The 27082-nt window shown below is 37.4% G+C and overlaps 2 protein-coding genes across 3 annotated transcripts in view; one reads left to right on the top strand and one right to left on the bottom strand.

The window, feature by feature from the left end:
* Positions 1-18499, top strand: part of PPP4R3B (protein phosphatase 4 regulatory subunit 3B) — a 67305-nt gene extending 48806 nt beyond the window's left edge. Inside the window, exons 12-16 of one of the 2 annotated variants that reach the window (XM_032652382.1) lie at positions 902-1071; positions 3070-3209; positions 3606-3790; positions 6608-6810; positions 16832-18499. In XM_032652382.1, coding sequence (XP_032508273.1) covers positions 902-1071; positions 3070-3209; positions 3606-3790; positions 6608-6810; positions 16832-16927 — 794 coding nt within the window. In that variant the 3' untranslated portion in view covers positions 16928-18499. The remainder of the gene's footprint in view (positions 1-901; positions 1072-3069; positions 3210-3605; positions 3791-6607; positions 6811-16831) is intronic. The other variant, XM_032652383.1, reaches the window with a different exon arrangement.
* A 2047-nt stretch (positions 18500-20546) lies between these two features.
* CFAP36 (cilia and flagella associated protein 36) overlaps positions 20547-27082 on the bottom strand; it is a 32508-nt gene continuing 25972 nt past the window's right edge. The window contains exons 7-10 of the mRNA XM_032652384.1: positions 24747-24849; positions 21542-21681; positions 21205-21354; positions 20547-20716 (exon numbers count right to left, since the gene is read on the bottom strand). Of these exons, the coding sequence (XP_032508275.1) occupies positions 20615-20716; positions 21205-21354; positions 21542-21681; positions 24747-24849 (495 nt within the window). The 3' untranslated portion in view covers positions 20547-20614. The remainder of the gene's footprint in view (positions 20717-21204; positions 21355-21541; positions 21682-24746; positions 24850-27082) is intronic.

Here is a 27082-nt window from a genome sequence, read left to right as displayed (position 1 = left end):
CTCAGGAGAGAGGTTACAAGTTAAAAGATAAAGCATAAATATAAGTGATTGAAATTACAGTATTTTGTGTTCCATAAAGGTTTTAGCAATAATATTGCTAAATATGTTTAGCTAGGGAAAAGACTAGTTAAAGGGAAATTTTCTTTTCAATATTCTAAAATGTAAAAAGCCAAATTATACTGCTTATTTGTTACTCTAACATTCTTTTACAGATACAGTCTGATCTGCCACAGTACATGTTTACCAAAGGTTAAACAGCTCACAAGCAATTGGTAAACAAGGGAGTGATATTATAATCCGGAGGTAGTGTTGGTTCACAGATGATATTCCCAAGGCAAAGAGAACTGGAATAGCTTTCATCAGAAAAGTAGAAAAACCTTTGGCTCTCCTGTATACTGGTAGCAGGAGCCCCTTTGGCTGTATTTTCAGAAAACTTAAAAGAAGCACCTACCTCCAAAGCTCCCCCCACTCCCCTCTTTGCCCTGTCCCCCAGAGAGGTAAGGCAGTCTCGGCTCTAGGCAGGTTGCACCATTCCTGTCCCCTTCTCAGTGACAGCCCCTACTGACTCTGAGCTGCCTTCACTGCATTGTCTCCACATCCACCAACACTGCTCTAAGTAGTGCCGGCATTTGTGTTGTATGGTTTTTGTGTATTTTTTAATCTCTCTGCCTTGTAGCTGTCTGCCTACCAATTATTGGGGCTTTTGTTAGCTTTCGCCCCAAGTTGTACAAATTTTGAGTTGGTTTTTCCCTAATTCTGTTTTTCACAAAATCCAATTGTTCTTATTGCAGTTTTGCTTTTTACTTTAGGAGAACATATACATTGCTTTATGTAAAAATACCTGTATAATAATTAATACTAGTAAGATTAGCAACTTATTCCCTGTATTATTTTTAATTAGGTGCTCTTCGTTTTATGAGGCGGATAATTGGCCTTAAAGATGAATTTTACAATCGTTACATCACCAAGGGAAATCTTTTTGAGCCAGTTATAAATGCTCTTCTGGATAATGGAACTCGGTACAATCTATTGAATTCAGCTGTTATTGAGTTATTTGAATTTATAAGAGTGGTAAGTTTATATTAAAAGATTCTTAGTAAATTAAAATAACTATGTTTAGTGATGTTAATATTTTAAATTGTGAAATTCAGCATAGTATTTAAAACTGCGTTTATGCTCTATTCTTCTCAGTTCCATTTTTTTGCCAAATGTTTCAGGATATTTAGCATATTGGACATTTCACTCAAGCATGCCATTCAACATGATCTGTGTGATCTCTTACAAGGGTAGTGATAAAAATTAATAGAAAGATTGAAAAATAATTCCCTTGGTAGACATTGATACAAAATGCATAAAACGTAGGATGTTATCATGGAATTTTAAGTTGAAGAATCTGAGAAGTTAGGTGAACTACTCCAGCTGCCTTATTTTATAGACGAGGGCTTGAGACACCCAAAGTGATTAGCTGACCTATTCAGGTGCATTCATTTGGTTAGCAGCACAGGCAGGGCTTGAAGATATGGTGCAGCTCATTCTTGAGTCTCAGTCAGGCAACAAAAGATTTGTCATAAAAAGATCTGGAGAGAGCTCTGTGTGAATACCAGAGATAAGATGAATAACTGAAGAACCGGTAAGATAAATTTACCATCCCACACACTGAAATGATTCCACTGGAGTAAATGGCCACATGGTTAGAAAAAACTTGAAAAAAGAAAGTCAAAGCTAGAAGTTCATTCTCTGGTTTTTCTTCTTACAAATCAGATTTGTACTGATGACACAGTATTCCCACGTAAAGATTATTTGACTGACTAGATTGTTTTTCTTAGAGTAGTCGCTTGCCAAGAGTATGGTTTGCAAAAAGGATGAAGAAGATAGAAGTACTGTCTTTAGCCTTGGAAAAAAGGGAACATGGTTGACTAGCTCACCAAGAATCTGAACCCAGGTTCACAGTGTACTGTTCTATGAATTAGAGATTAACTTTTATTATTTTTTTCCTTTAAAATTTTTGTTGAGATATGGATAAAATGAATTGTAAGGTTCACAGTCCCATCCCTATTCCTATGATTGAATTTGTTTTTCTGAAAATAATTTTGAGTGGTTGATAAATGTACATTGAATCCCAAAACTTACCTTTTTTTGTTTCAGTGTGTAACACAACTATTTTACCTAGGTTTCTAATTTTTCTCCTTTGCATATTTTTTTGGTTCAGATGTTCGGGGGAACTAGTTTAAAGACATAACAGTCCTTAATACAACCAGGTTATGGTATATCTTTTAAGGAAGTGGCATGTATATATCCTACCAGTATTAGTCCTGAATCACAACTTATTTATTTTTAATGATGAGCCTGCTTTGCACCCATTCATTTGCAGTGATCACTTAAAATGGTTCATTTAGAATTTAAAATTTATTACTATCGGTTTATTTCACAAAAATTACACCACTAGAGAGCTGTGGAAATATACAAGAGGAATTCAAGTTGTTTTACCAAATATGTGTATGTGATATAGTCAGAGGAATCTGTTTATTTTTTAAGTAAGGCTTATCTTGTTTTGATAGTTAAACAAGGTGTCATCAATAATATCTTTCAATGTTTGTTGAAAATATAATTTCAACATCTGCTTTCTAACTAGGTGTGCACTCTTGATCAGGCCATCCAGTCTCTCTCATAGCCTCAATTTTCCCTTTCTGTAAAATAGGGTTAATAAAACCTATTGTATAGAATTGTTATGAGGATCAAGTGAAATTGTATGTGATAAGTGCTTTTTAAATTGTAAAGTGCTATTATGCAAATGCGAAAAATAAACAGACAACATAAACTAAATACATTTACCTTTCAAATGTTCTTTATAGTCCCCCCAAAAGGGCTTCAGTGAATTACTTCTCCTTTTTTCAAAGTGTTCTGTGGAGTCCTGGCTCATTTATAAAGAAACTAGGACGTTTATTTTTGGAAGATGATTTTGAAAACCCTTTTTTTTGATCAGCTTTGGAACTATAAAAAATCTTCTTTAAGTTTTTCTTCTAACAAGCATTGTATTATATTTGAAATATAAATTTTGTGCTTATACAGGAAGATATCAAGTCTCTTACTACACATATAGTTGAAAACTTTTATAAAGCACTTGAATCGATTGAATATGTTCAGACATTCAAAGGATTGAAGACTAAATATGAGCAAGAAAAAGACAGACAAAATCAGAAACTGAACAGGTATTGTTTAAGTATATTGCATTTATAGCCTATAAAATTATGTTCAAAATCATGTGTAGTTTGATCTTACATATGAAATTTACCCAGGAATTTTCTTTCCATCATTAGATAGTACAGGGTTGTGTAGGAGGGTAGTATATTCTCCCTACACTGAATCTTTTATATGAAAGATTACTGCTCCATATCATAACTCAAGATAAATTTTTAGGTTGGTGTACAAACATCCTTGGAGTGTTCTCTGGTTTCTGGTTACATCTTATATCGCAACTGAGGTGATTATGATATAAGTTATACTCAGTTAAAATTATTTCAGCTCCTCTTGGTTATACATATTCTCATATAATCTGGTCAGGAATTTTAAATCATTACTTAATATTTGTGATATATTTCTTACAGTGTACCATCTATATTGCGTAGTAACAGATTTCGCAGAGATGCAAAGGCATTGGAAGAGGATGAAGAAATGTGGTTTAATGAAGATGAAGAGGAGGAAGGGAAAACAGTTGTGGCACCAGTGGAAAAATCTAAGGCAGAAGATGATTTTCCAGATAGTTATGAAAAATTCATGGAGACTAAAAAGGGTATTAAAATTTTGAATTTTTGATTAGTTCATTCTCTTATTTAGTATAGAAATTACTCAGTTGTTTGTGAAGTTGTGATAATAGTTTATAAAGCATGAAAGACATGAATTTTATGCTAAATCAAAACCTTTTAAAATTATCACCTTTTTCAAATCTGATTTTTCAAAACGTTTTACGGGGCTTCCCTGGTGGCGCAGTGGTTGAGAAGTCCGCCTGCCAATGCAGGGGACACGGGTTCGTGCCCTGGTCGGGGAGGATCCCACATGCCGTGGAGCGGCTGGGCCCATGAGCCATGGCCACTGAGCCTGCGCGTCCAGAGCCTGTGCTCCGCAGCGGGACAGGCCATAACAGTGAGAGAGGCCCACATACCACAAAAAAAAAAAAAAAAAAAAAAAAATTGTATTTAAAATGTTTTTCTTGAAACTTGCCATTTTGTGACTCTCTTCATTTGCTGTTTATAAATTGCATTGTCTATACTTTGCCTTCTGTGAACAGTTGTGCTTTTATTTCTATACTGAAATCTTCAATAATAATAGAGATCATATAGATCCGTAGAAACTTTCCAGAGCACTCTGTCATTTACAGCTAGAGAAACTAAGCTTAAAGAAAGAAGTACTTTACTCTTTGAAATTTTTAAATTGTTATAAAAGTTTCATAAAGATAAAATGGCAAGGGACTTCCCTGGTGGTCCAGTGGGTAAGACTCCGTGCTCCCAGTGAAGGGGGCCCAGATTCGATCCCTGGTCGGGAACTAGATCTCGCCTGCAGGCCGCAACTAAGAAGTCTGCATGCTGCAACTAAAAAAAAGATCCTGCATGATGCCGCACCTGAAGATCCCAACCCGGAGCAGCCAGAACAAATAAATGTTCAAAAAAAAAAAAAAAAACAGTTAAAATGTCAAGAGCGGAAAAGTAACAGTAAAATTTCCTGTCTTTCAAATATGTTTAGGGCTTCCCTGGTGGCGCAGTGGTTAAGAATCTGCCTGCCAATGCAGGGGACACGGGTTCGAGCCCTGGTCGGGGAAGATCCCACATGCCACGGGGCAACTGGGCCCGTGAGCCACAACTACTGAGCCTGCGCGTATGGAACCTGCGCTCCACAACGAGAGGCCGCGACAGTGAGAGGCCCGTGCACTGCGATGAAGAGTGGGCCCTGCTCGCCGCAACTAGAGAAAGCCCTCGCATAGAAACGAAGACCCAACACAGCCAAAAATAAATAAATAAATAAATAAAAATTTATATTAAAAAAAAAATATGTTTAACTTGTTTATAAAACTAAGATCTTACTAGTGTTTTTCAGAAGAACCAGTCACTTTAATTCTATAATTTAAATGTTTCAAAAAATTTATATCTTGAAAGGCAAAAGCATTTCCTAGACTTTTGTATAAGTTTATGATTTTCTTTCCCTTTTTAAAATTTATTTATTTATTTACTTTTGGTTGTGTTGGGTCTTCGTTGCTGCACGTGGGCTTTCTCTAGATGTGGCGAGCAGGGGCTACTCTTTGTTGTGGTGTGTGGGCTTCTCACTGTGATGGCTTCTCTTGTTGCAGAGCAAGGGCTCTGGGTGCATGGGCTTCAGTAGTTGTGGCATGCGAGCTCAGTAGTTGTGGCTCACAGGCTCTGGAGCGCAGGCTCAGTAGTTGTGGCACATGGGCTTAGTTGCTCCGCGGCATGTGGGATCTTCCCGGACCAGGGCTCGAATCCGTGTCCCCTGCATTGGCAAGTGGATTCTTAACCACTGTGCCACCAGGGAGGTTCCTAGTTTGTGATTTTCAACGTGTGATTTTCTAAAGGCATTTCTCATTAGTTAGTGTTTCATTAATTTCTTATTACATTTTCCTTGAAACTGTTGCTACCAGCCTCGCTCATTTTCCACTCATCACTGCCATAAGTTCTATTTATTTCAGCTTGGGGGATCACAAGAGCCTATTAAAATGTCCTAAGGAATAGGTACCTTTCGGTAGCCAAATTCTTCTACCTTTACTCATTACAGGCCCTGCCCTGAGTACTGTCAGAAGAGGCAGTGAGGCCATACTTGAAGTACTGCATCCAGTTAAGAAACATAATCAAAAATAGTGGCAGCCAGGGCTTCCCTGGTGGCGCAGTGGTTGCGAGTCCGCCTGCCGATGCAGGGGACACAGGTTCGTGCCCCGGTCCGGAAAGATCCCACATGCTGCGGAGCAGCTGGGCCCGTGAGCCATGGCCGCTGAGCCTGTGCGTCCGGAGCCTGCACGTCCGGAGCCTGTGCTCTGCAACGGGAGAGGCTGCAACAGTGAGAGGTCCGCGTACCGCAAAAAAAAAAAAAAAAAAATAGTGGCAGCCAGATGTTAAAGGATAGTAGATACCTTTGTCATAAAGGAAACAGATGAAGGAACCTGGAATATTCAGGAAATAAATGACTGATAAACATGGTCCTAATCATTTTCTTTAGGCATTTGGAATATTACTGACTTGTGGGAGAGATTATTAGGTTTTCACAATGCGTATGGAAGTGTAGAGTCAGTGAGTGGAAGCTGCAGAGAGACAATGAAAGGAAGAGTCAGACAGCTAGTGAGTCCTTGGAAGAGTCCTAGATATAGCAGTGTGGAATTCTAGCATACAGTGGCTGATCTGTTATATGACTCTGAAGTTTCTTTCTAATCCTGAGATTTCTAAGACTCCAGCTAATAAAGACTTGTCACTGTACACATCATGCTCTACCCTCTTAGCTCTTACAGAAAAGCAAAGGCACTGTTTTATAAGTTTTTAAATTATTGTTCTTTTCAGATGCTTTGACTTAGCAATATTTACTGATATTCAAATTTTTACATTTGCTTTAGCAAAGGAAAGTGAAGACAAGGAAAACCTTCCCAAAAGGACATCTTCTGGTGGCTTCAAATTTACTTTCTCCCACTCCACTAGTGCTGCTAATGGAACAAACAGTACAAACAGTAAATCTGTAGTGGCTCAGACACCACCAGCAAGTTCTAATGGATCCTCTTCCAAAACTACAAACTTGGCTACATCAGTAACAGCCACCAAGGTATGTGAAACTGCTCTACACACAAACTTCGTTTTTTACGTCTGTAGAATTATTTCATGTTTCCTGAAGAAAATTTGGATAATAAAAATAATCTCAAAGAAGAAAAAAAGTTGCACACATTGTCATCAGAGAACATGACTGCTAACATTTGATTGATTTTTCTTTAGGTATATGGGTTTATCTGACACAATTACAGTCTCTATAAGCACAGTTTTGTATCCTGCTTTCATTAATTATGAGAATTTTTCTCTGCTATTAAAACATTATTGAGGACTGTAGAATTTCATTTGATTTAGCTGTATCATAGTATTTGTAAGCATCCCCTCCCCCCACCAATATTTTGGAGCGCATAAGTTGATTCTGATATTTCACTGACTACTGGCATTGTTGCATTTTAAGTTATTTTCTTGGATAGATGAGTAGAACAATGTTCTCACCCATATTGTCAAATTCCTCTCCAGAAAGGCTATACCAGTTAATGTTACCATAAGCATTGTATGAGTATGCTTGGTTCACTGCAGCTTTGGCACTGTTATTATAATGATTTTTAATCTTTACCAGTTAGGTAGAGGAGACAGTATATATTTTGTTCCTAATTGTGTCATTTGTTACTAGTAAGGTTGAACGTTAGCCTTTTGAATTTGGTCTTCTGTTAATTGTTCATAGTCTTGCCTTTTTAAAAATTGGCTTATGTCTTTTTAGTATGAGTGAGTCTTTGGTTAAGAATATTAACCTTTTTGTCATTCACATAGCAAATGTATTTCCCATTGGTTACTTTTTTCATGTAAACAAGTTTAAATTTTATATAAAACTTTTTTCTTTCATTTACATTATTATTATATGTAATATGTCCTTTTCCCCAAAAAGGAGTGGCTTAAAATAAAAAGGCATAAATAAAGGACAACTGTTAGTATAAGGTTAGAAGGACAAGAGAAGGCCATAGTAGAAAACCTAAGTGAAGTGATGCTGCTTGTTTTGAACACAGACTATAAGTCTGAGTTTATTTATTTTACAAAAATGTAGAATCTTTCTTCAGTATTGTAGCAAGGTGGGCTCTTGACTAAAGATCACAGAAGTAGCATTTTCAATAGGATTCTCCTGTTTGTGAAACACAGTTTAAGTTATTGAACAAGAATTTTTAAATTTTCATTTTTTGATAGGACAATTTAGTATAATATTATGACACTATATTAAGAATATTTGCTGTTGAGTTATATTGCTTGGGTTCAGATCTTGGCTGTGCCTCTTTCTCTGTGTTTGACCTTAAGTAAATTATTTAATCTCTCTGGGCCTTATTAGTTTTCTCATTTTAAACGGATAAAACAGCACCTCCTTTATAGGTTTGTTGTGAAGGTTTAATCATTTAATAAATGTAAAGAGTTTAGAACACTATTTGGCACATTCTCAATATATACTAGCTTTTCTTTTTTTTTTTTAATCAAAGTAATATATGCACTTACTTTTAAAAGACAAATAACATTAAAAGTATTGAAAAAAAAACAGTCCTCTTTTCTTCTACGCAGCGAAGGCTTGGAACTCTTCTAGCTCTTTCTTCTATTTCTAATTAATATGCTAATACTGCCATATTGTTTTACCACTCTGTACCAGATCCTCACCCTTATTACTCTCTGTATCACAATTTTTGGTTAAAACAATATTTGATAATTTTATAGCTATAATAACATAAATATTTATTCATTAATTTTTTTCCTGCTTCTCTTTTTTTCCCTGCTTTTTTTCTATACTGTGTTTTTCTTTATAACTTTTCTCTTTTTATAGAGTAAATAACCTCTCAGGTTATTTTCCACATAGTCTCCCCCTTGGAGACATCTCTCTTAAAGTCTCCCATCTTGTCCCAGCCTAGATTGGTTCCTCTCCAGACTTGCTGCTCATCTGTTGTCTTAAGGCTGCCTCTGCCATCACACTAATACTTCCTTTTGCCTTGCTTCTTTTCTTATGTTGACTGTTTCCTGGATCTCAGGTCTCTGTTCTCTGTCTTGATTTTCCATCTCATTTTGTTGGAGCATACCCTCTCTGTTTCCTGGAAAAAGAATTCCATGAGAGATAAAGTTTGAGACCTTGCATGTATGAAGATGTCTTTATTGTATCCTCATACTTGATTGACAATTTAACTGAATGTAGAGCCAAATTAGAAATAATTTTCCTTCAAAAATTTGAAGTTATTGCTGCCAAGAAATCCAGAGACATTCTTATTCCTGATTGTGTGTGTGTGATTTTATTTGATTCTTCTTGGAAGCATTTGGGGTTTTATCTCTGTATTCTGAAATTTCAGGATGATATACTTTGGGCATTCTCAGCTAAACAGTCATGACCTTTAGTTTGGGGACATTTTATGCTCTTTCACTATAGCTTATTGTTTGGATATTGGGCCTTATAATTTTCATAATTTTTCTCTCCTGTTACTCATTTTTTTGTTCTATTTTCTGGGTTATTTCCCTGAGTTTTTAATTTACTGTCCTTACAGATAATTTTTTATTTATGAACAAGCAAAATCAAGTGCGAACACAAACACATATTTCACCTTTTTTGACACTAACAGCAGATTGCCGAATACATTTGTTCTACATCTTTTGGGGGAACAGATAGAAAAATAGCAGTTGTTCTTGGAAAACTAATTAATTGCTCAGTCACTCAAGACTATCACAAAAATTTGATACTAAGCAAGATAGGAGCTCACAGAGTAAAGCACTAGTTATATTGGCTCTCAACCTTTTTCAACAAACTGACCACATTTCTAAGTGAAGGCAAGTTCTTTATCACCAATGGCCCTTTAGCCATTTTCACCATCATTGCTTTTCAGGTGTCCAGCAAAGTGATTCAGAGGTAGATAGATTAGATAGATAGATAGATAGATTCTTTTTTTAGATCCTTTTCCATTATAGATTATTACAAGATGTTGAATATAGTTCCCTGTGCTATACAGTAGGTCCTTGTTGGTTATCTATTTTTTATATAGTATTGTGTACATGTTAATCCCAAACTCCTAATTTATCTGTTCCCCCGCCACCCTTTTCCCCTTTGGTAACCATAAGTTTCTTTTCTGTTAGTCTATTTCTGTTTTGTAAATAAGTTCATTTGTATCCTTTTTTTTTTTAGATTCCACTTACAAGCAATATCATGATGTTTTTCTCTTTCTGACTGACTTCACTTAGTATGATAATCTCTAGGTCCATCCATGTTGCCTCAAATGGCATTATTTCATTCGTTTTTATGGCTGAGTATTACTCCATTGTGTATATTTATCACGTGTTCTTTATCCAGTCATCTGTCGACGGACAGGTTGCTTCCGTTTCCTGGCTATTGTAAATAGTGCTGCAGTGAACATTGTGGTACATGACTCTTTTTGAATTCTGTTTTTCTCAGGGTATATGCCCAGTAGTGGAATTGCTGGGTCATATGGAAGTTCTATTTTTAGTTTTTTAAGGAACATCCATACTGTTCTCCATAGTGGCTGCACCAATTTACATTCCCACCAATACTGTAGGACAGTTCCTTTTTCTCCACATCCTCTCCAGCATTTATTATAATGTAGACTTTCTGATGATGACCATTCTGACCAGTGTCAGATGTTACCTTATTGTAGTTTTGATTTGCATTTCTATAATAATTAGTGATGTTGAGCATCTTTTCATGTGCCTGTTGGCCTTCTGTATGTCTTCTTTGGAGAAATGTCTGTTTAGATCCTCTGCCCATTTTTTAATTGGGTTTGTTTCTTTGATGTTGAGTTGTTTGAACTGTTTATATATTTTGGATATTAACCCCTTATTGGTCCTATCATTTGCAAATCTTTTTCCCATTCAGTAAGTTGTCTTTTCGTTTTTGCTTTGCAAAAGCTTTTAAGTTTAATTAGGTCCCATTTTTTTTATTTTTGCCTTTATTTCCTTTGCTTTAGGAGACTGATCCAAAAAAATATTGCTACAATTTATGTCAAAGATTGTTCTGCCTATGTTTTCCTCTAGGAGTTTTATAGTATCTGGTTTACATTCAGATCTGTAATCCATTTCAAGTTTATTTTTGTATATGGTGTTAGAGAATGTTCTAATTTCATTCTTTTACATATAGCTGTCCAGTTTTCCCAGCACCACTTGTTGAAGAGACTGTCTTTCAATTGCATATTCTTGCCTCCTTTGTCGTAGATTAATTGACAATAAGTGCATGGGTTTATTTCTGGGCTTTGTATCTTGTTCCATTGATCTATATGTGTGTTTTTTGTGCCAGTACCATACTGTTTTGATGACTTAGCTTTGTAGTACAGTCTGAAGTCAAGGAGCCTGATTCCTCCAGCCCCATTCTTCTTTCTCAGGATTGCTTTGACTATTTGGGGTCTTTTGTGTTTCCATACAAATTTTTAAATTTTTTATTCTAGTCCTGTTGGTAATTTGATAGGGAATGCATTGAATTTATAGTTTGCCTTGGGTGGTATGGTCATTTTAACATTGATTCTTTCATGGAAAGAACACGGTGTATCTTTCCATCGGTTTGTGTCGTCTTCAGTTTCTTTCATCAGCATCTTATAATTTTCGTCACCATCGTTGATTGCTACAATCGAATTGATTGGTTCTTAAAATTAAATAGATCAGGTGATAATTTGTCTGTTTTCCTTTGGGAGGCATCCTAAAGCTCTAATATATTTTTTAAAAATCACATTCTTTGAAAATTTTATAGTTTTCAAGGTCAGCGAAACAGTAGCTACTAATGAAATTTATTTGTTATTTTTGGCTGCATTGGGTCTTTGTTGCTGCACATGGTCTTTCTCTAGTTGTGGCGAGTAGGGGCTAGTCTTCATTGCAGTGCACAGGCTTCTCATTGCAGTGGCTTCTCTTGTTGCGGAGCATGGGCTTCAGTAGTTGCAGCACATGGGCTTCAGTAGTTGCAGCACGTAGGCTCAGTAGTTGCGACTATCACCTTTACTGATGATTAAAAATTTTTAATCATGTTGAAGGAAGATCTATGTATTTTTTTTTTTTTTTTTTTTTGGCTGTGGCACTCAGGATCTTTGTTGCGGCATGCAGGATCTTTTAGTTGCAACATGTAGGCTGCAGCAACCTGCATCCTGCAGCATGCAGGATCTGGTTCCCTGACCAAGGATCAAATCCAAGCCGCGTGCATTGAGAGCATGGAGTCTTAACTGCTAGACCACCTGGGAAGTCCCATCTATGAATTCTTTATTTCATTGAGTAGAGCAGGGGTTCCCAACCCCCAGGCCTGTTAGGAACCAGGCCGCATAGCAGAAGGTGAGTGGCAGGCGAGCAAGCAAAGCTTCATCTGCCGCTCCCCATCGCTCACATTACCACCTGAACCATCCCTCCCCCCCCCCGATCCAAACCATGGAAAAGTTGTCTTCCACAAAACCGGTCCCTAGTGCCAAAAAGTTTGGGGCCCACTGGAGTCAAGGATAATTCTTGAATTCTGTCCCCTTAGATTTGTTAATATGATGAATTATGTTAAGTTTCCTAACTTAAAATTTGTTAATTTGTCAGTTTTAGTTCAGAAAGAGTCATTGTTTCTTCATAGGTTTTTGTTATTGTTACATCATTTGTTTTGATCCCTTCTTTCATAGTAGAAATGTTTCTCAAGTGTCTGGTGATGCTTGGATTTTCTTTCATATTAAAAAGTAAGGTTGGGCTTCCCTGGTGGCGCAGTGGTTGGGAGTTCGCCTGCTGATGCAGGGGACACGGGTTCGTGCCCCGATCCGGGAAGATCCCACATGCCGCGGAGCAGCTGGGCCCGTGAGCCATGGCTGCTGAGCCTGCGCGTCCGGCGCCTGTGCTCCGCAACGGGAGAGGCCACAACAGTGAGAGGCCCGCATACCGCAAAAAAAAAAAACCTTTTAAAAAAAAAAAAAAAGTAAGGTAGTTTGGGATTGACATGTGCACACTGCTATATTTAAAATGGATAACAAGGACCTACGGTATAGCACAGGGAACTCTGCTCAGTTATGTATATGTATAACTGAATCACTTTGCTATACACCTGTTAATCAACATTGTTAGTCAACTATACTCCAATACAAAATAAAAATAAAAACTAAGAAAAAAAAGAAAGCCTTGAGAAGTGCCTCAGTGCGGTGCTAATCTATTTATGCAGCAAAAATATAAAATAAATTCATCTGCTAGGCTCACAGCACCAAACTAAAAAAAAAAAAAAAGTAAGGTAGACTTTTCAACAAGACTGCCAAGACAATTCACTGAGGTAAAGAATCATCTTTTCAACATGGTGTTAGGACAACTTGGATATCTGCATTCAAAAGAATGAAGTGGACCCTGCCCCTCACCATGTTACAGAACTTAAAGTAGACAAAAGGTTTAAATATAAGAATTAAAAGGATAAAACACTTAGAAAAAACTACAGGCATAAATATTCATGTCCTCAAATTAAGCAGTGATTTTTTGTTTGTTTGTTTTTATTCACCGCAAGGCTTGCGGGATGTTAGTTCCCCAGGAATTGAGCCTGCACCCCCTGCAGTGGAAGCACAGACCCCTAACCACTGGACCACCAGGGAATTCCCCTAGGCAGTGATTTCTTAGGTATAACACAGCACAGGTGTTACAAAAGAAAAAAATAGATAAATCAGACTTCATCAAAATTAAAAACTTCTTTGCTTCAAAGGACACTATCATACGGTGAAAAGGCAGTCCACAGAATGGGAGAAAATATATCTGATAAGGGATGGTATCCAGAATATATAAAGAACTCTCCAGCACAACACAGCAGCCTGGTTTTAAAATGGGCATTTAAAAAGATTTCTCCAAAGAAGATATACAAATGGGGCATATAAGCACATGACAAAACGGTCAGCATCATTAGTCAGGAAAATGCAAATTAGTCAGGAAAATGCAAATCAGAGCCACTTCACACCCACTAAAATAGCTATAATAAAACACATGGACAAAAACGTGTGTTAGTGAGAAGCTGCAACTCATACGTTATTGATGGGAATGTATCAATAAAATGGTGCAAATGCATTAGAATACAGTCTGGCAGTTCCCCAAAAAGTTAAATTCCACTCCTAGGTATATACTCAAGAGAACTGAAAATAATATGTCCACCCTAAAACTTGTACATGAATATTAATAGCAGCATTATTCATAATAGCCAAAAAGTGGGAACAACCCAAATGTCTATCATCTGATGAGCGGATAAACAAAATGTGATATATCCATAACGATGAATATTATTTTGCCATAAAAAGGAAGAGGAATGAAGTACTGACACATGCTACAACATAGATGAACCCGAAAACATTATGCTAAGTGAAATAAGCCCAACACAAAAGGCCACATATTGTATGCTTCCGTTTATAAGAACTGGTCCAAAATAAGCAAATCTTTAGAAACAAAGTAGATTTGTGATTTCCTGGAGCTGGGAAGGAGGAAGGAATGGGAAGTGACTAATGGGTAGAGGTGTTGGGGGGTGGTTGTTGACGAAAACACTCTGGAATTAGTGGTAGCGGTCACACAACTTTGGGAATATACTAAAACCACTGAACTGTACACTGCACGGGGTGAACTTTACAGTATGTGAATTATGACTCAATTTTTAAAATAAGGCAGTTAAAAACAATGAGAAGGGCCCACTGATGTGGACTTCATATAAAAGACTAGAGCAAATGCCCTGTTCTTTTTAGGGAGTGTTAGTGGTTTGGGGTTTTTTCCCTGTGGAGCCACTTAGCTCTTACAGGCATAGCTAGTCTGCTACACCTGGTGAGTATAAGCTCACCTGCTGGTGTTCTGAGAGCTTGGATGGGAACGAAAGCTTAGAATGGAGGTGGGCGTGTCTCTGCTTGGCATGCAGAATTTACTGTTTCACCCTGGCACCTTTCCCCTGCCCTTTACTGTGCCTGAAGTCCTGAAGTGCAGAGCCTTTCTGTCGCTTTTCCTTTATGGTTGGTGGTGGTAGAGGAGCCGGAATCTCTCCGTGGGGGTAGGCGTGTGGTAGGGGAATGAATTGTAGAATAGAGGACTCAGTTGTCTGTTTCACTGACTCAACTGTTAATCATCTTCCCTGCTTTCCCCAGTATTTTGGTGCCCTTACTTCCTAGTCTTTTCTGCAGTTAAGACATGTAAGTTTGCTTCTTATTTCTATATCCCCCTGCAAACCCTTCTTTCTTGACTTCGTTCTCCATTAAAACTGAGTTATTTTGCCTCTGATTTCTTTTTCCAAAAATGTCTTAACAGCTTTCATCTGCTGTTTTCTCCTTTCCTTTTTTGTCTTTGTTGATATATTGTCAGAAACAAAAATTTTTAAAGAGAATATAATGCCTGGGAAAGCAATCTAAATGTCCAACAAGGAATTTAACTTTGGCGGTGTATCCGTACCATGGAATACTAGAGTTTAAAAGAATGAAATAGAACTTTGTGTACTAACACTGAAAGCTGCTATTTGTTTAAAAGCAATACATTTATAGTTATATATTAAAAGTCTGGAACCTATCAAATTCCTCACAGTGTGCACCTGTGGATTTATAGTTCCTTTTACTTCCAATATTTCATATTTTGTATTTTTATTCTTTGTATGGTAAACATGATTTTTTAAATGTATAATATGAGTTTGTTTATGGTATATATATGTATAGATAATAGAGGTAAAATTGAAAACTAAATTGTGTAGCCGAGTGTCAGATAGAATATTTATTGATCTTATGCCAAAAATTATTTTAAATGGTAACCATTTGGAACTGAAATGTTTGTACATTGTGATATATAGGATTAAAAGTAAAACTTTCCTTAATTTGCTGTGTGAATATCAGACTGGTGCCTTTTTATGCTGTAATTATGTCTTCTACTTCCTTTCATCCAACTTGTTTGGCTTAGAAACCAAATAACAAATAATAATGATAACAGTAATAGTAGCTAAAAGCAATTACTGAATAGTACTTGGTAACTACATACCAAGCACTGTGCCAAGTGCTTTACGTTTTGTTTTAAATTCAGCCACACTACTTGCTTATCCAGCTTACAATTTGTGTGTTAAGCTGAGAAAGCAGCAGAAAGATTCTCACTTAACTATAAGTTTTATTTGATTCACAGACTTTCTGATAACTGTTTCTAGCTGCTCAGAGCCCTTTGCTGATTAATATTAGTGTTTCAGTTATATTCTGGTAAAGTGTTAATGCCAGATGCCTGGATTCTTTAGGTATGAAGCTACTTAGGTTTGAAATATGACTCATTTCAATTGTACTTGCTTATCCCCTAGAGGTCTTAAGGGTTTGAACTAGATGCAGTGTTTACAGTAGCTCTCTTAACCTGTAAGGTATGTGTACAGATTTCATGGAATTGGTTCAAATTAATGCAGACCTGAGGACATACTAATTGTCTGGGTAAAGTGTCCAGAGCTTTAATAGGATTTGCAAAGGAGTCCATTACTTATAAAAGGCCAAACACCTGAAATATCTGATCCTTTTCTTCTGGGTAGAGAGAGATAGTCCTAAATTTTTGTCATTAGTTTTTAGGAACCATTTCATGTGTTTATTATCATCAGCCATTTAAAATTATTCTTCAAAAAGCAGAACAAAAAACAAGGATGTGTAATTAGTGATGAAATATATACATGAGGAATATATATATATATATACATATACACACACACACACAGACTAAAAGGCACCTTTTTGTCACTGGCTGGCTATCATCTCGTGTAAGGTTAGAGAAATGAACTAGTTCATCTCCAGGGTCCTTCTAGCTCCAAATGTCATGATTCTTTGTGAGTCCTACTGTTTGGAGATATTTTTCCACAGTGAAATTTTGCTGAGTTGAATTATGAGGTATCATTAAAAATCCCATAAAAAAGTTGAGGGTAACTAAGAATACCACCAGTTGTACTTATTACTAACTGTTCATAATTTCAAGCAGTTCCTTTATCAAATTCAAATATATCTGTTTCAGATATATGTGGTTAGTTTAGAAAAATGATTTCTAATACCTTTAAAAGTGACTACGTTTGTACTAATTAGCTTTTTTTGGGTTACATGTGTTAATTTTTTTTTTTTATTCTTCAATAGGGAAGTTTGGTTGGTTTAGTGGATTATCCAGATGATGAAGAGGAAGATGAAGAAGAAGAAACATCTCCCAGGAAGAGACCTCGTCTTGGCTCATAAAATATTTACTGGGGACCCTCAACATGTGGTTGTACAAAAATGCTGCAACTGTTCAGTGAGCTGAAAATCTGAATCAGAAAGCTTTCTCACTTGAACTTATAAATATACAAGGAATAGCAAAAGACACTCAGTATATCAGCTAGGAGAGTTTAGCTCTGTAAAAAAAAAAAAAAACAGGCTCCCCAGGAACTTGATCACTTGCTAGTAATTAATGGGTTTGCCTTTCAGGCTGTCAAAAAAAAAGTTAGTAACCAGAACCTGGGAGATAGCTTCTCAGCAAGGGAACTCTCAGGTTTTGGGACGGTTTAGGGGAGGGACAAAGTTGATAAAATAATCTTAATGCAGGGTTGCTCCAGGAGGGTTTCTGATTTAGAAACAGTTATAAAACTTCAGTTACAAACCCAATAACATTACTTGTATAATGGTGCTGGCCATGTTGTTCTTTTAATCAGTTGCCTCTTTTTAAAAGAAATTTTTATGGAAAACAAGTTCAACTATCATAAAAAATGAAGTTAAGCTGTTGGGACCATTTCTTTGAAGATATAACAGAAATTCAGCCTTACTGGTAGGTAGAGGGAAATACACCCTGTATTACAGCACATGTTGAGTTTTCTACACCAGGAACTTTCAGTGTATATTTTGATGAAAACAAACAAGCTAGATTCAAAATGGGCAGTTTTGTTAATATAACTTTAAAATCAGCACTTTTAGAGATAACAGATGCCAAGAATCAGTATGGTAGTATTCCAAAATGATTTTCTCTAGAAATGGGAGTGGACTGAACAGAATGTTTTCAACTGCCTACCAGTACAATCTTTTGTGGAAGATACTTTGAAGTCACTTTCTGCTTTGTTAATAAAGTTGTCTCTCTCCAGAGCTGCAGGCAAGTTTTAAAGTGTAATTTGTAAAGACTAACATACAGAGAATAGTGCTGAATTAAGTGGCATTTAATATCTACAGGCCATTTTGATCCAAGAAGTTACTTCAGTGTCAGAGTATGCAGCACATGAAGCTTTTCCAAGAACTAACAAGGGTGTAATATGAAAGCTGCTTTTTTTTTAAGAATAAAAGCACATTCCATGTACGTAAATAAATTTAAAATAATAAACTGAGGCAAACAGTTAAGAGGTTTTATTTTTAGAACAGCAAGTTAACTGTAAATATTTTAATGTTAGTTTGCTCATCTATGATCTGAGATGCTGAAGTGAGAAAAACATCCCCCAAACTACAATTTAATGCATTGGGAAGAAAAAAAACCAAAAAACTAAAAATAGTAATTCCAGCTACAGCCTTCAGATCACCCTTGTAATGTGTTACGGGTCCATTTTTCCTGGAATAGCTTAAACTGAAGCAGTTTCCCCTGTTTTGGAGATTTTGTAGTTAATTTTAATTTTGGCTATTGTTTGGAAGATGGGCTGTCTGTGTAGATACGAAGTATAGTTTTTCCATAAAACAGATGTTTATTTTGTATTAAAAATACCACTGTACTTGTTTTACACCATTTGTATACATGTGGTGATATTAATGCTGACCTGTAAAATTCAGGAATTAAAATGTGACCCTGTAATTCTATGTTTGTTGCTTTTGTTTGGTTTGTTGTAAATATAAGTAAACTCCATTTTGAGATGTGTCCATTTTACAATATCTTTTTAAAGCCAGTAAGTTATCCATAGATATTTATTATAGACCACTGTGTCATACACCAATCTGAATGAAAGAATTCTAAACAAGGGTCAATTGCACATAGAAGGTATGCCTTGGACACATAAAGTCCCAGCACCAAAGCATCACAGCATTGGGCTGTTACCACCTCTTTGATTAAAGGTATGTATATTGAAAAAGACCTTCCACCTCATAAAGGCAAGTGAATCAGGATTTAAACCAAGAGCAGTAAAGTTACCATATGAATACATTTTCTTTCAAGCAAATTTTATCAAGCCCCTTCACTCTTCTTAGGTCTTATTAAATTTCTTCTTGGACTCTAATTAGGTCTTATTAAATTTCTTCTTGGACTCTAATAAGCCCAACCCTAAAGCGTTTCCCTATTTACTCTTGACTCTTCCTGATTAAGTAATTTTAAGTTCCAGTAGGAAGTATTATCTTTCTATATCTTACGAAGTTTCTTTAATTTTCCTTTCTGAAGAACTGCCACAAGTCTTTTAAATCATCATAGGAAACTTTTCTTATAGCAGAAATGTGAATGTTTTGTTGACAGGAAAACACTTTTCATGGTACAGATGCTCACCCACAATGATATGAAAACAAGACTTAAAAATAACCCTTGAAAGAATAACTAACTTAAGATTACACATTAGCTGCTGTCTTAAATGTCTACCCTCAGGCAGATCAAGATTTTTATCTTTATCTTCACTCAGTGAAGCAAGCTGGAGCCTACATTTGTATGCCTGAGGTTCTCTTAAAATTATATCTGTAAACATGTATGCAATATAGAAACTATTTTTAATAAAAAGCTACATGAACAGATTTCTATGTTTTAACCACTAGTTTTTCAACTTGTCCATCTGTGATGAAAATGTGACAAATATAAAGTGATGCTGAGTTTTCTCTGCACGTTGAAAGTTGGAACTAATGTAATTTTGGTATCCCTTTTAAAAAACTTATAACGATAGATTTAAGGAGATAAAATGGAATTGTAAGTTATACTCAGGAGTGGCTCGTAACTAGAAAAGAGGGTGCTTATGGGATGACACAACACAGGAAGCTTCTGGAAGGAAGGTTTCTCTCCTACTATTTCTGGTTATTTTTTAGCAAATGGACAACAGAACACTACCCGGGATCACTTCACACACACAAGACCTACACCCATGGCAGAATTCAGGTCAACAGGCTCAGGCAATTGTTCCTTTATCTGTTTTAATGGTAGCTCTTCTAGAAAGAATAATAGAGTATTTTTAACATCCCCACGTCTATTTTTGAAGTCCTGTTTGCGCCTGCCTCGATGTGGGATGCTAAAATCTGTCCACCACCACCCCAGAGAACCACTCTTTTCATTAGATTGATCACCCTATACCTGTCCACCCACAGCTACTCTAACTCCCCCAGTAGTTTCCACACAGCAGCCACACATCTTTTTTAAATGAACATTTTCATCATGAACCTTCCCTGCTTTTAAAAGTTCAGTGACTTCCAACTGCCACTATAAAATGTTTAAAACCCTCACATTCCCTACAAGCCTTGCAAATCAGCACCCTACCTATCTCCAATTCTGCGTGCTAACCCCCTCCCCTCATTCTGTCTGTATGCTAGCCATACTGACAGCCGCAGGACCCTGTTTATGATAAAACACTGCCCTTTTCCCTTCTAACAAACACTTGGCTCTTCACTTGGCCCCATGAAAGCAGGGACCCTGTCGATCTACCAGGCTACTGTATCCTTAGCATGCAACACAGTGCTTAGCACAAACAATGAATGAACGAACGCACTATCAGTTAGCTTTCTATTCCTTCTCTCCATGAGAGAACATTATTCAGAAACTTGTATTGAACTGGTCAGCATAAGTAACTGCCTTCCCCGCCACCCTTTACGTCAAATGTTTAATAAAATAGTAACAATAAGATTATATTTGCATTTGCAAACACAAGTATTTGAAACTAACAGGCTCTGTTTAAGGATTAAATAATTTATTTTTAAGAAATTTTGAACTGCTTTGCTAAATTGTTCTTAAAATTACTTATTAATAACTTCTTCTTTAAGTTTCTCTGCAAGCAATCTCCTCTTTAGTAATGTTTGCTTCTCCTCTGCTGTCATTTCTGGTTTCTCTGTCATTTCCTTAAAAAAAAAAAATAAAAGAAAAAAAATTGGCTACAGTAGAATACGATGGGTTCATTTTCTAAAATTCCTAACATACTGCCTTGAACAAATATTAGAACATTCAGTAAATTTTTTTAAAAAGCCACACATGGACTGAGTACCCTAAATCTCTTCTTTGTAAAAAGCTCTTCTTGGGGAAGCCTTTTAGAGGTGGTGGCTAGGGTACTGATGCTGCTCTATGATAAGATATTTCAAAAGGCTCAGGTAAAACGGACGGCTGACCCTTCAGTGCTCAGAGCAGGGCAAGTAAAGAATCATAAAACTGCTACCATTTCTACTTCACAAAATCCTCCTATCACAACCATCTCACTGCCTAGAAAAGACTTATTATCAGGTGCTACACTAATAAGGAGGTTAATATGAATAGATCTACAAGAGCACATATGTTGATTTTGAGAATCCCACCCGTAGATTTGCAAAGTTCCTCATACTAGAGCTAGCCATACCTCTACCTCCCCAGCAGGTTTTCCTTTCTGCTCCGAATTTTGTATGTGCTTAGTCCTCATATCCTTTCTCATGGACATCAACTTATCTCTCTTCTGCTTCAGATAGTGTTCTCGTTGCCGGAGCTCTTCTGTTCCAAGTGTTGATAAATTCTGGGTCAAATAAGAGAAGGAAAAATCAAGTCTGCATAAGTGGCACAGATACCCACTGACTGATTAAATTAGAAGTTTGAGTCCAAGACCGCAACAAAAGCCAAGTGTGTATGGCTGTTTACATTGTTTGTTCACAGTACTTTATCACTTTGCTCATAGTTCTTAAAAAGCAATCTTTTTTACTTACTGCTATTGGTCCCTCAATGTTTGCATGTTCAAAGCCAGGAATCTTCAGGTCTTTTTGTGGGAGGGAGGAACTTTCAGGCAACGTTTCCAGCTTTCTTGTCAAAGCTTGTACTGACTGATCAGCAGAATGCCCTTTAACTTCTGGCAGTAATCAGACAGAGACCAATTAGAATATTATAAGAAATATTAAGTTACTACACTAGGTTCACCAAAATGAGCTAGTGGTAATAATACTTTGGTCTTTCTCACACTCATTCACTCAGCATGCATTGATTCAGTGCCTACATTGTGCTAGGCACTGGGTGAGAACAATAAATGTGGTCCCTGTCCTCAAGGAGCTTGAACTACAGTTCTTGTGAATAATGACATTTTAACAAATAAATACCAAGCTCCTGCTGTTTGGTACTATAGCTACAAAAAGATATAATTCTTGTCTAAAGATTAGAACTGCAGTAAAATGTAATACAAGGTTGCCATACAAGCCAAATAAACAGTGCACTAAAATCCCTTACTAACAATGTAATTGGCTTTCAAACTTTTGCTTGCAGGCAAAAACTGTAATAAGCTATAATTTTTTGTATTGGAGGAATAAGTGCCAGTAATATCAACAATTTGTACTACATACTGAAGATAACTATAAACCTACTAACATTTTAAAAATGAAGATTTTAAAGTAAGTAGAACAGGGAGATCAGCTTGGTGCTTTGTGATGACATAGAGGGATGGGATAGGAAGGGTGGGTTGGAGACTCAACAGGGAGGGGATATGGGGATATATGTATACATATAGTTGATTCACTTTATTGTACAGCAGAAACTAACACAACATTATAAAGCAATTATACTCCAATAAAGATGTAAAAAACTACATAAATAAATACAGTAAGTAGAACCTGGAAGTGGATATAACATGAGTACTCAGTACCTTCCAGTTATTTGGTAACTGTGCCAAGAGACAGGATTAACATGCTAATTGCTTTTGAGACATTTTTTATTATAAGATAAGGTGGGGTTTTTTTAAGATAAAACATTTTCACTGTAATACATGGACTATGAAAGACAGCTGGTGAGACAAGCAAAGACATAAAAATAATGCCAAGAACTAAAAGCATCATGGGAGAACATGATATTCATGTCTCTAAATGATTAAAAATCCAGCACGGTAAAACCAGAAATAGAACTTTGCAGGAGCAAGAAACTTGCCCAAGGATCACTGCTTTAGCACAGGGTGAGTGGACTGACTGCAGTGCCAGGGAAGTTAGAAGAAGAAAAAGCTCTTCAGGCTCTTGGACAGAAAGGGAAGTCTCCCTGGAAGAGATGAGGCTGCCGCTAACACTCCAACCAACCTAGACAGGGAGCTAGCTCAGAACTAACTTAAAACAGAAATGAAGATGAGCTTCAACAAGTTGGTCAAAATATGCAGACAAAATTAAACATGCCATTCATATATGATGGTGACTTTAAGCAGTGGTGGGCTTAGCCCCCAAATATGGAACCACAGAGCTGGGGACAAGACAGTAAAATTCTGCAGAGGGGGGAATCCCAGGCACATAAGCATTTATATTCAATTCATGTACTTGGTCTGGACAGTTCCTTGAGTTTGTTGGTTATGAACACCTTTTATATTCTAACTAGAGAGAAAAGTACCTGAAGCCAAAATACTTAACTTCTCTGATTTCTAAGAATGGAGAATCGGAAAGCCAGCTAGCTTAAAGAAAGATCATCTCAACACTGGCAACCCTGCGTCAATCTGAGAACAGATGCTATCCATTTCCAGCAGAAACCAGGGAAAGACAAGAGCAAAGGGATAAGCAGGAGGTCAAACACCTTTATGATTCCTCCCACATTAGGCCTTTCTCATGGGCACTTTGTATGCAGTGATTGCCCGTAATATCAAATATACTCATTTTTCTAAAAAAATAGAATAGTTTTTAAAAATTAAAATCGTTACTTTTGAAATTATCTGCCAGTTTCTCTACCGCTAATGTGCATAACTGAGTTACAAATGGCTTGAGATTAAGTTTTCTATAATAGTTTCACTTAATAGATAAGCAAATGTATTCAAATTATGTCAGACACAAGATTAGAACAGTATATGTACTTAGGTCTATATAAAACAAAAAGCTAAGTTTGGGCCAGCAAATTTTAAAAGCGCTCAAACAAATCTAAAGCAGGTGCTTTCACAGACATAATTCAAATGAGGTTATTCTACTCAGAACCTGCAGAATATGAGAAAAGAAAAGGAATTATTAGATTTGCTAGGAAGGAAAAAGCCAGATAACTTCATAAACCTGCTTCTGTTTCATATGCCCCATTGTTTTATCAACTAAGCATTTAGATACTTACAACACTGGATACACAACAAACCTATCTATCTCAATTATAAAACTTCTACAAAGTGTAGAAAAACACAAGATTTGGAGTCAGAAGACCAAGGTAAGTCACAGTTTCACTATTTAAGAGCTCAGTGATTTTGGACCTCATTCAAGTTCCTTGAATTTCTTGTTTTAAAAAAATAAAAGAAAAATAAGGACCATAATATCTACCTCACAGAGTTATGCATTTTTTTAATTGATAAAAGGACATGTACCTAAAAACCACAGAAATCCATAAAAAAATGAAGTAAATTCATGATCATGATTTAAGTTCTGTTTCAGAATTACCTGTCTTCTTATAAAGGAAATCAGAAAACATATATTGAAAATGATTCACTGCATAGTGAACAAGATCATCCACTAACATTTCCCACAAGGATTCTCATCAATTTTGGTTTCAACAATAGTTTCTGACAACTTCTAGATAAATTGGCTACCTGTTGTTTTCTAATTGTGTTTTAATTCACTAGGAAAATATTATCTTTCCCTGTTCAGCTTCTAACTCTCAAACACCATGTGATTATGGTCAAGGAAGAGAGTACCAAATGTTACGTGAACATACCTTGAATGCTGTGGTCATGGCATAAAGCCTGGGGGCTTCCCCAAGGAATTTTGATCACAGCTCTGGGTTCCAAGCTTCACTTAGAAATTTGGGGGCTACGCCCTCTCTGTCAGCTATCTCCTACAAGCAACCACTTTAGCTAAATTCACAAAGAACATTAAATACCAATGGCCATATTTTGAGGGTGAAGTATGTATGAGAAAGTAACACACTCTTTACAGTGTTTATGTATTCATATTATTCAGAAATTTCAGTACATTTCAAACTTACCTGAGGGTGGGTGTGCAAAATGTTCACCATCCCCTTGGGAATTATTCATTTTTGCAGTTTCATTGGCATGCATCGGAGGCTCTTCTGTTTTAGCCTCTGATAGCTTCAGGAATCAACAATATAATTTAAAAAATACTTTAGATTAATTCTGAATAATTCACTACTTAAGGGATTCATACACATTAGTTTAAAAAATTATTGTCTACTAAATGGATAATAAATCAGAGATTCTATTTTTCCAAAGTTTTTAAGATGTTTCCACCATTTTTTATCTTCTACTTTTTGAGGTAGGTAAACATTCTCATTTCCAATCATGCAGTGCTAAGAATAACTAGTTTGGTTAAGACTTTGGATTCAGAAAGAAGTGAGTTCAAACCTAGGTTTCACTCTTACTACTCATGTGACCTTGACCAAGACACCAAGAAACACTCTAAAAGAAATAAAATCACTGATTAATAAGGTGCTTTTTCACTTCAAATAATCTAAAAAATATAATAATAATACCACTGCTATGATATGCCTGAAGCAACCACAAACTGGTTTACAAGTATACCTCATTTTATTGCACTTCAATTTATTGTGTTTCACAGACATCCCGTTTTTTTACAAATTGAAGGTTTGTGGCAACTCTGCATCAAGCAAGTCTATCAGTGTCATTTTTCCAACAGCATTGCTCACTTCATGTCTCTGTGTCACATTTTGGTAATTCTTGCAATATTTCAAATTTTCATTATTATATATGTTATAGTGATCAGGGATCAGTAATCTTTGATGTTACTATTGTAACTGTTTGGGGGCACCACAAACCAAACCCGTGTAAGACGGTGAAACTTGATAGATGAAAGTTGTGTGTGCTCTAACTGCTCCACTGACCACTTGTCCCCTCATTTCTCTCCCTCTCCTCAGACCTCCCTATTCCCTGAGACACAAGAATGTTGAAATTAGGCCAATTAATAAACCTACAGTGACCTCTAAGTGTTCAAGTGAAAGGAAGAATCACAGGTCTCTCACTTTAAATCAAAAGCTAGAAATGATTAAGCTTAGTGAGAAAGGCATGTCGAAAGCTGAGATAGGAGAGACCTTCAAGATGGCGGAAGAGTAAGACATGGAGATCACCTTCCTCCCCACAAATACATCAGAAATACATCTACATGTGGAACAACTGCTACAGAACACTGGCAGAAGACCTCAGACTTCCCAAAAGTCAAGAAATTCCCCATGTACCTGGGTAGGACAAAAGAAAAAAGAAAACACAGAGACAAAAGAATAGGGACGGGACCTGCACCTCTGGGAGGGAGCTGTGAAGGAGGAAAAGTTTCCACACACTAGGAAACCCCTTCACTGGCGGAGATGGGGGGTGGCAGAGGGGAAGCTTCGGAGCCACGGGGGAGAGCACAGCAACAGGGGTGCAGAGGGCAAAGGAGTGGGGTTGGCTGCATGAACACAGCCTGAAGGGGCTAGTGCGCCACAGCTAGATGGGAGGGAGTCTGGGAAAAAGTCTGGAGCTGCCTAAGAGGCAAGAGACCCTTGTTTCCGGGTACATGAGGAGAGGGAATTCAGAGCACCGCCTAAATGAGCTCCCGAGACGGGCCCAAGCCACGGCTATCAGAGGCGACACCAGAGACGGGCATGAGACGCTAAGGCTGCTGCTACCGCCACCAAGAAGCCTGTGTGTGAGCACAGGTCACTATCCACACCCCACTTCCGGGGAGCCTGTGCAGTCCGCCACTAACAGGGTCCCGTGATCCAGGGGCAACTTCCCCGGGAGAACGCACGGCGCGCCTCAGGCTGGTGCAACATCACTCCAGCCTCTGCCACCCCAGGCCCGCCCCGCACTCCGTGCCCCTACCTCCCCGCCCCCACCGGCCTGAGTGAGACACAGCCCCCGAATCAGCTGCTCCTTTAACCCCGTCCTGTCTGAGCAAACAACAGACGCCCTCAGGCGACCTACACACAGAGGCAGGGCCAAATCGAAAGCTGAACCCCTGGGCTGTGCGAGCAAAGAAGAGAAAGGGAGGGATTCCCTGGTGGCGCAGTGGTTGAGAGTCTGCCTGCCTATGCAGCAGACATGGGTTTGTGCCCTGGTCCGGGAGGATCCCACATGCCCCAGAGCGGCTGGACCCGTGAGCCATGGCCACTGAGCCTGCGCATCCGGAGCCTGTGCTCCGCAATGGGAGAGGCCACAGCAGTGAGAGGCCCTAGTACCGCAAAAAATAAATAAATAAATAAATACATAAGAAGAGAAAGGGAAATCTCTCCCATCAGCCTCAAGAGCAGCGGATTAAATCTCCACAATCAACTTGATGTACCCTGCATCTGTGGAATACCTGAATAGA

The sequence above is a fragment of the Phocoena sinus genome, chromosome 13, assembly GCF_008692025.1.
Source record: "Phocoena sinus isolate mPhoSin1 chromosome 13, mPhoSin1.pri, whole genome shotgun sequence".
In the NCBI taxonomy this organism is placed as follows: Eukaryota; Metazoa; Chordata; class Mammalia; order Artiodactyla; family Phocoenidae; genus Phocoena; species Phocoena sinus.
Note: the sequence above shows the minus strand (reverse complement) of the source record. Positions and strands in the feature narration are given on the sequence as shown.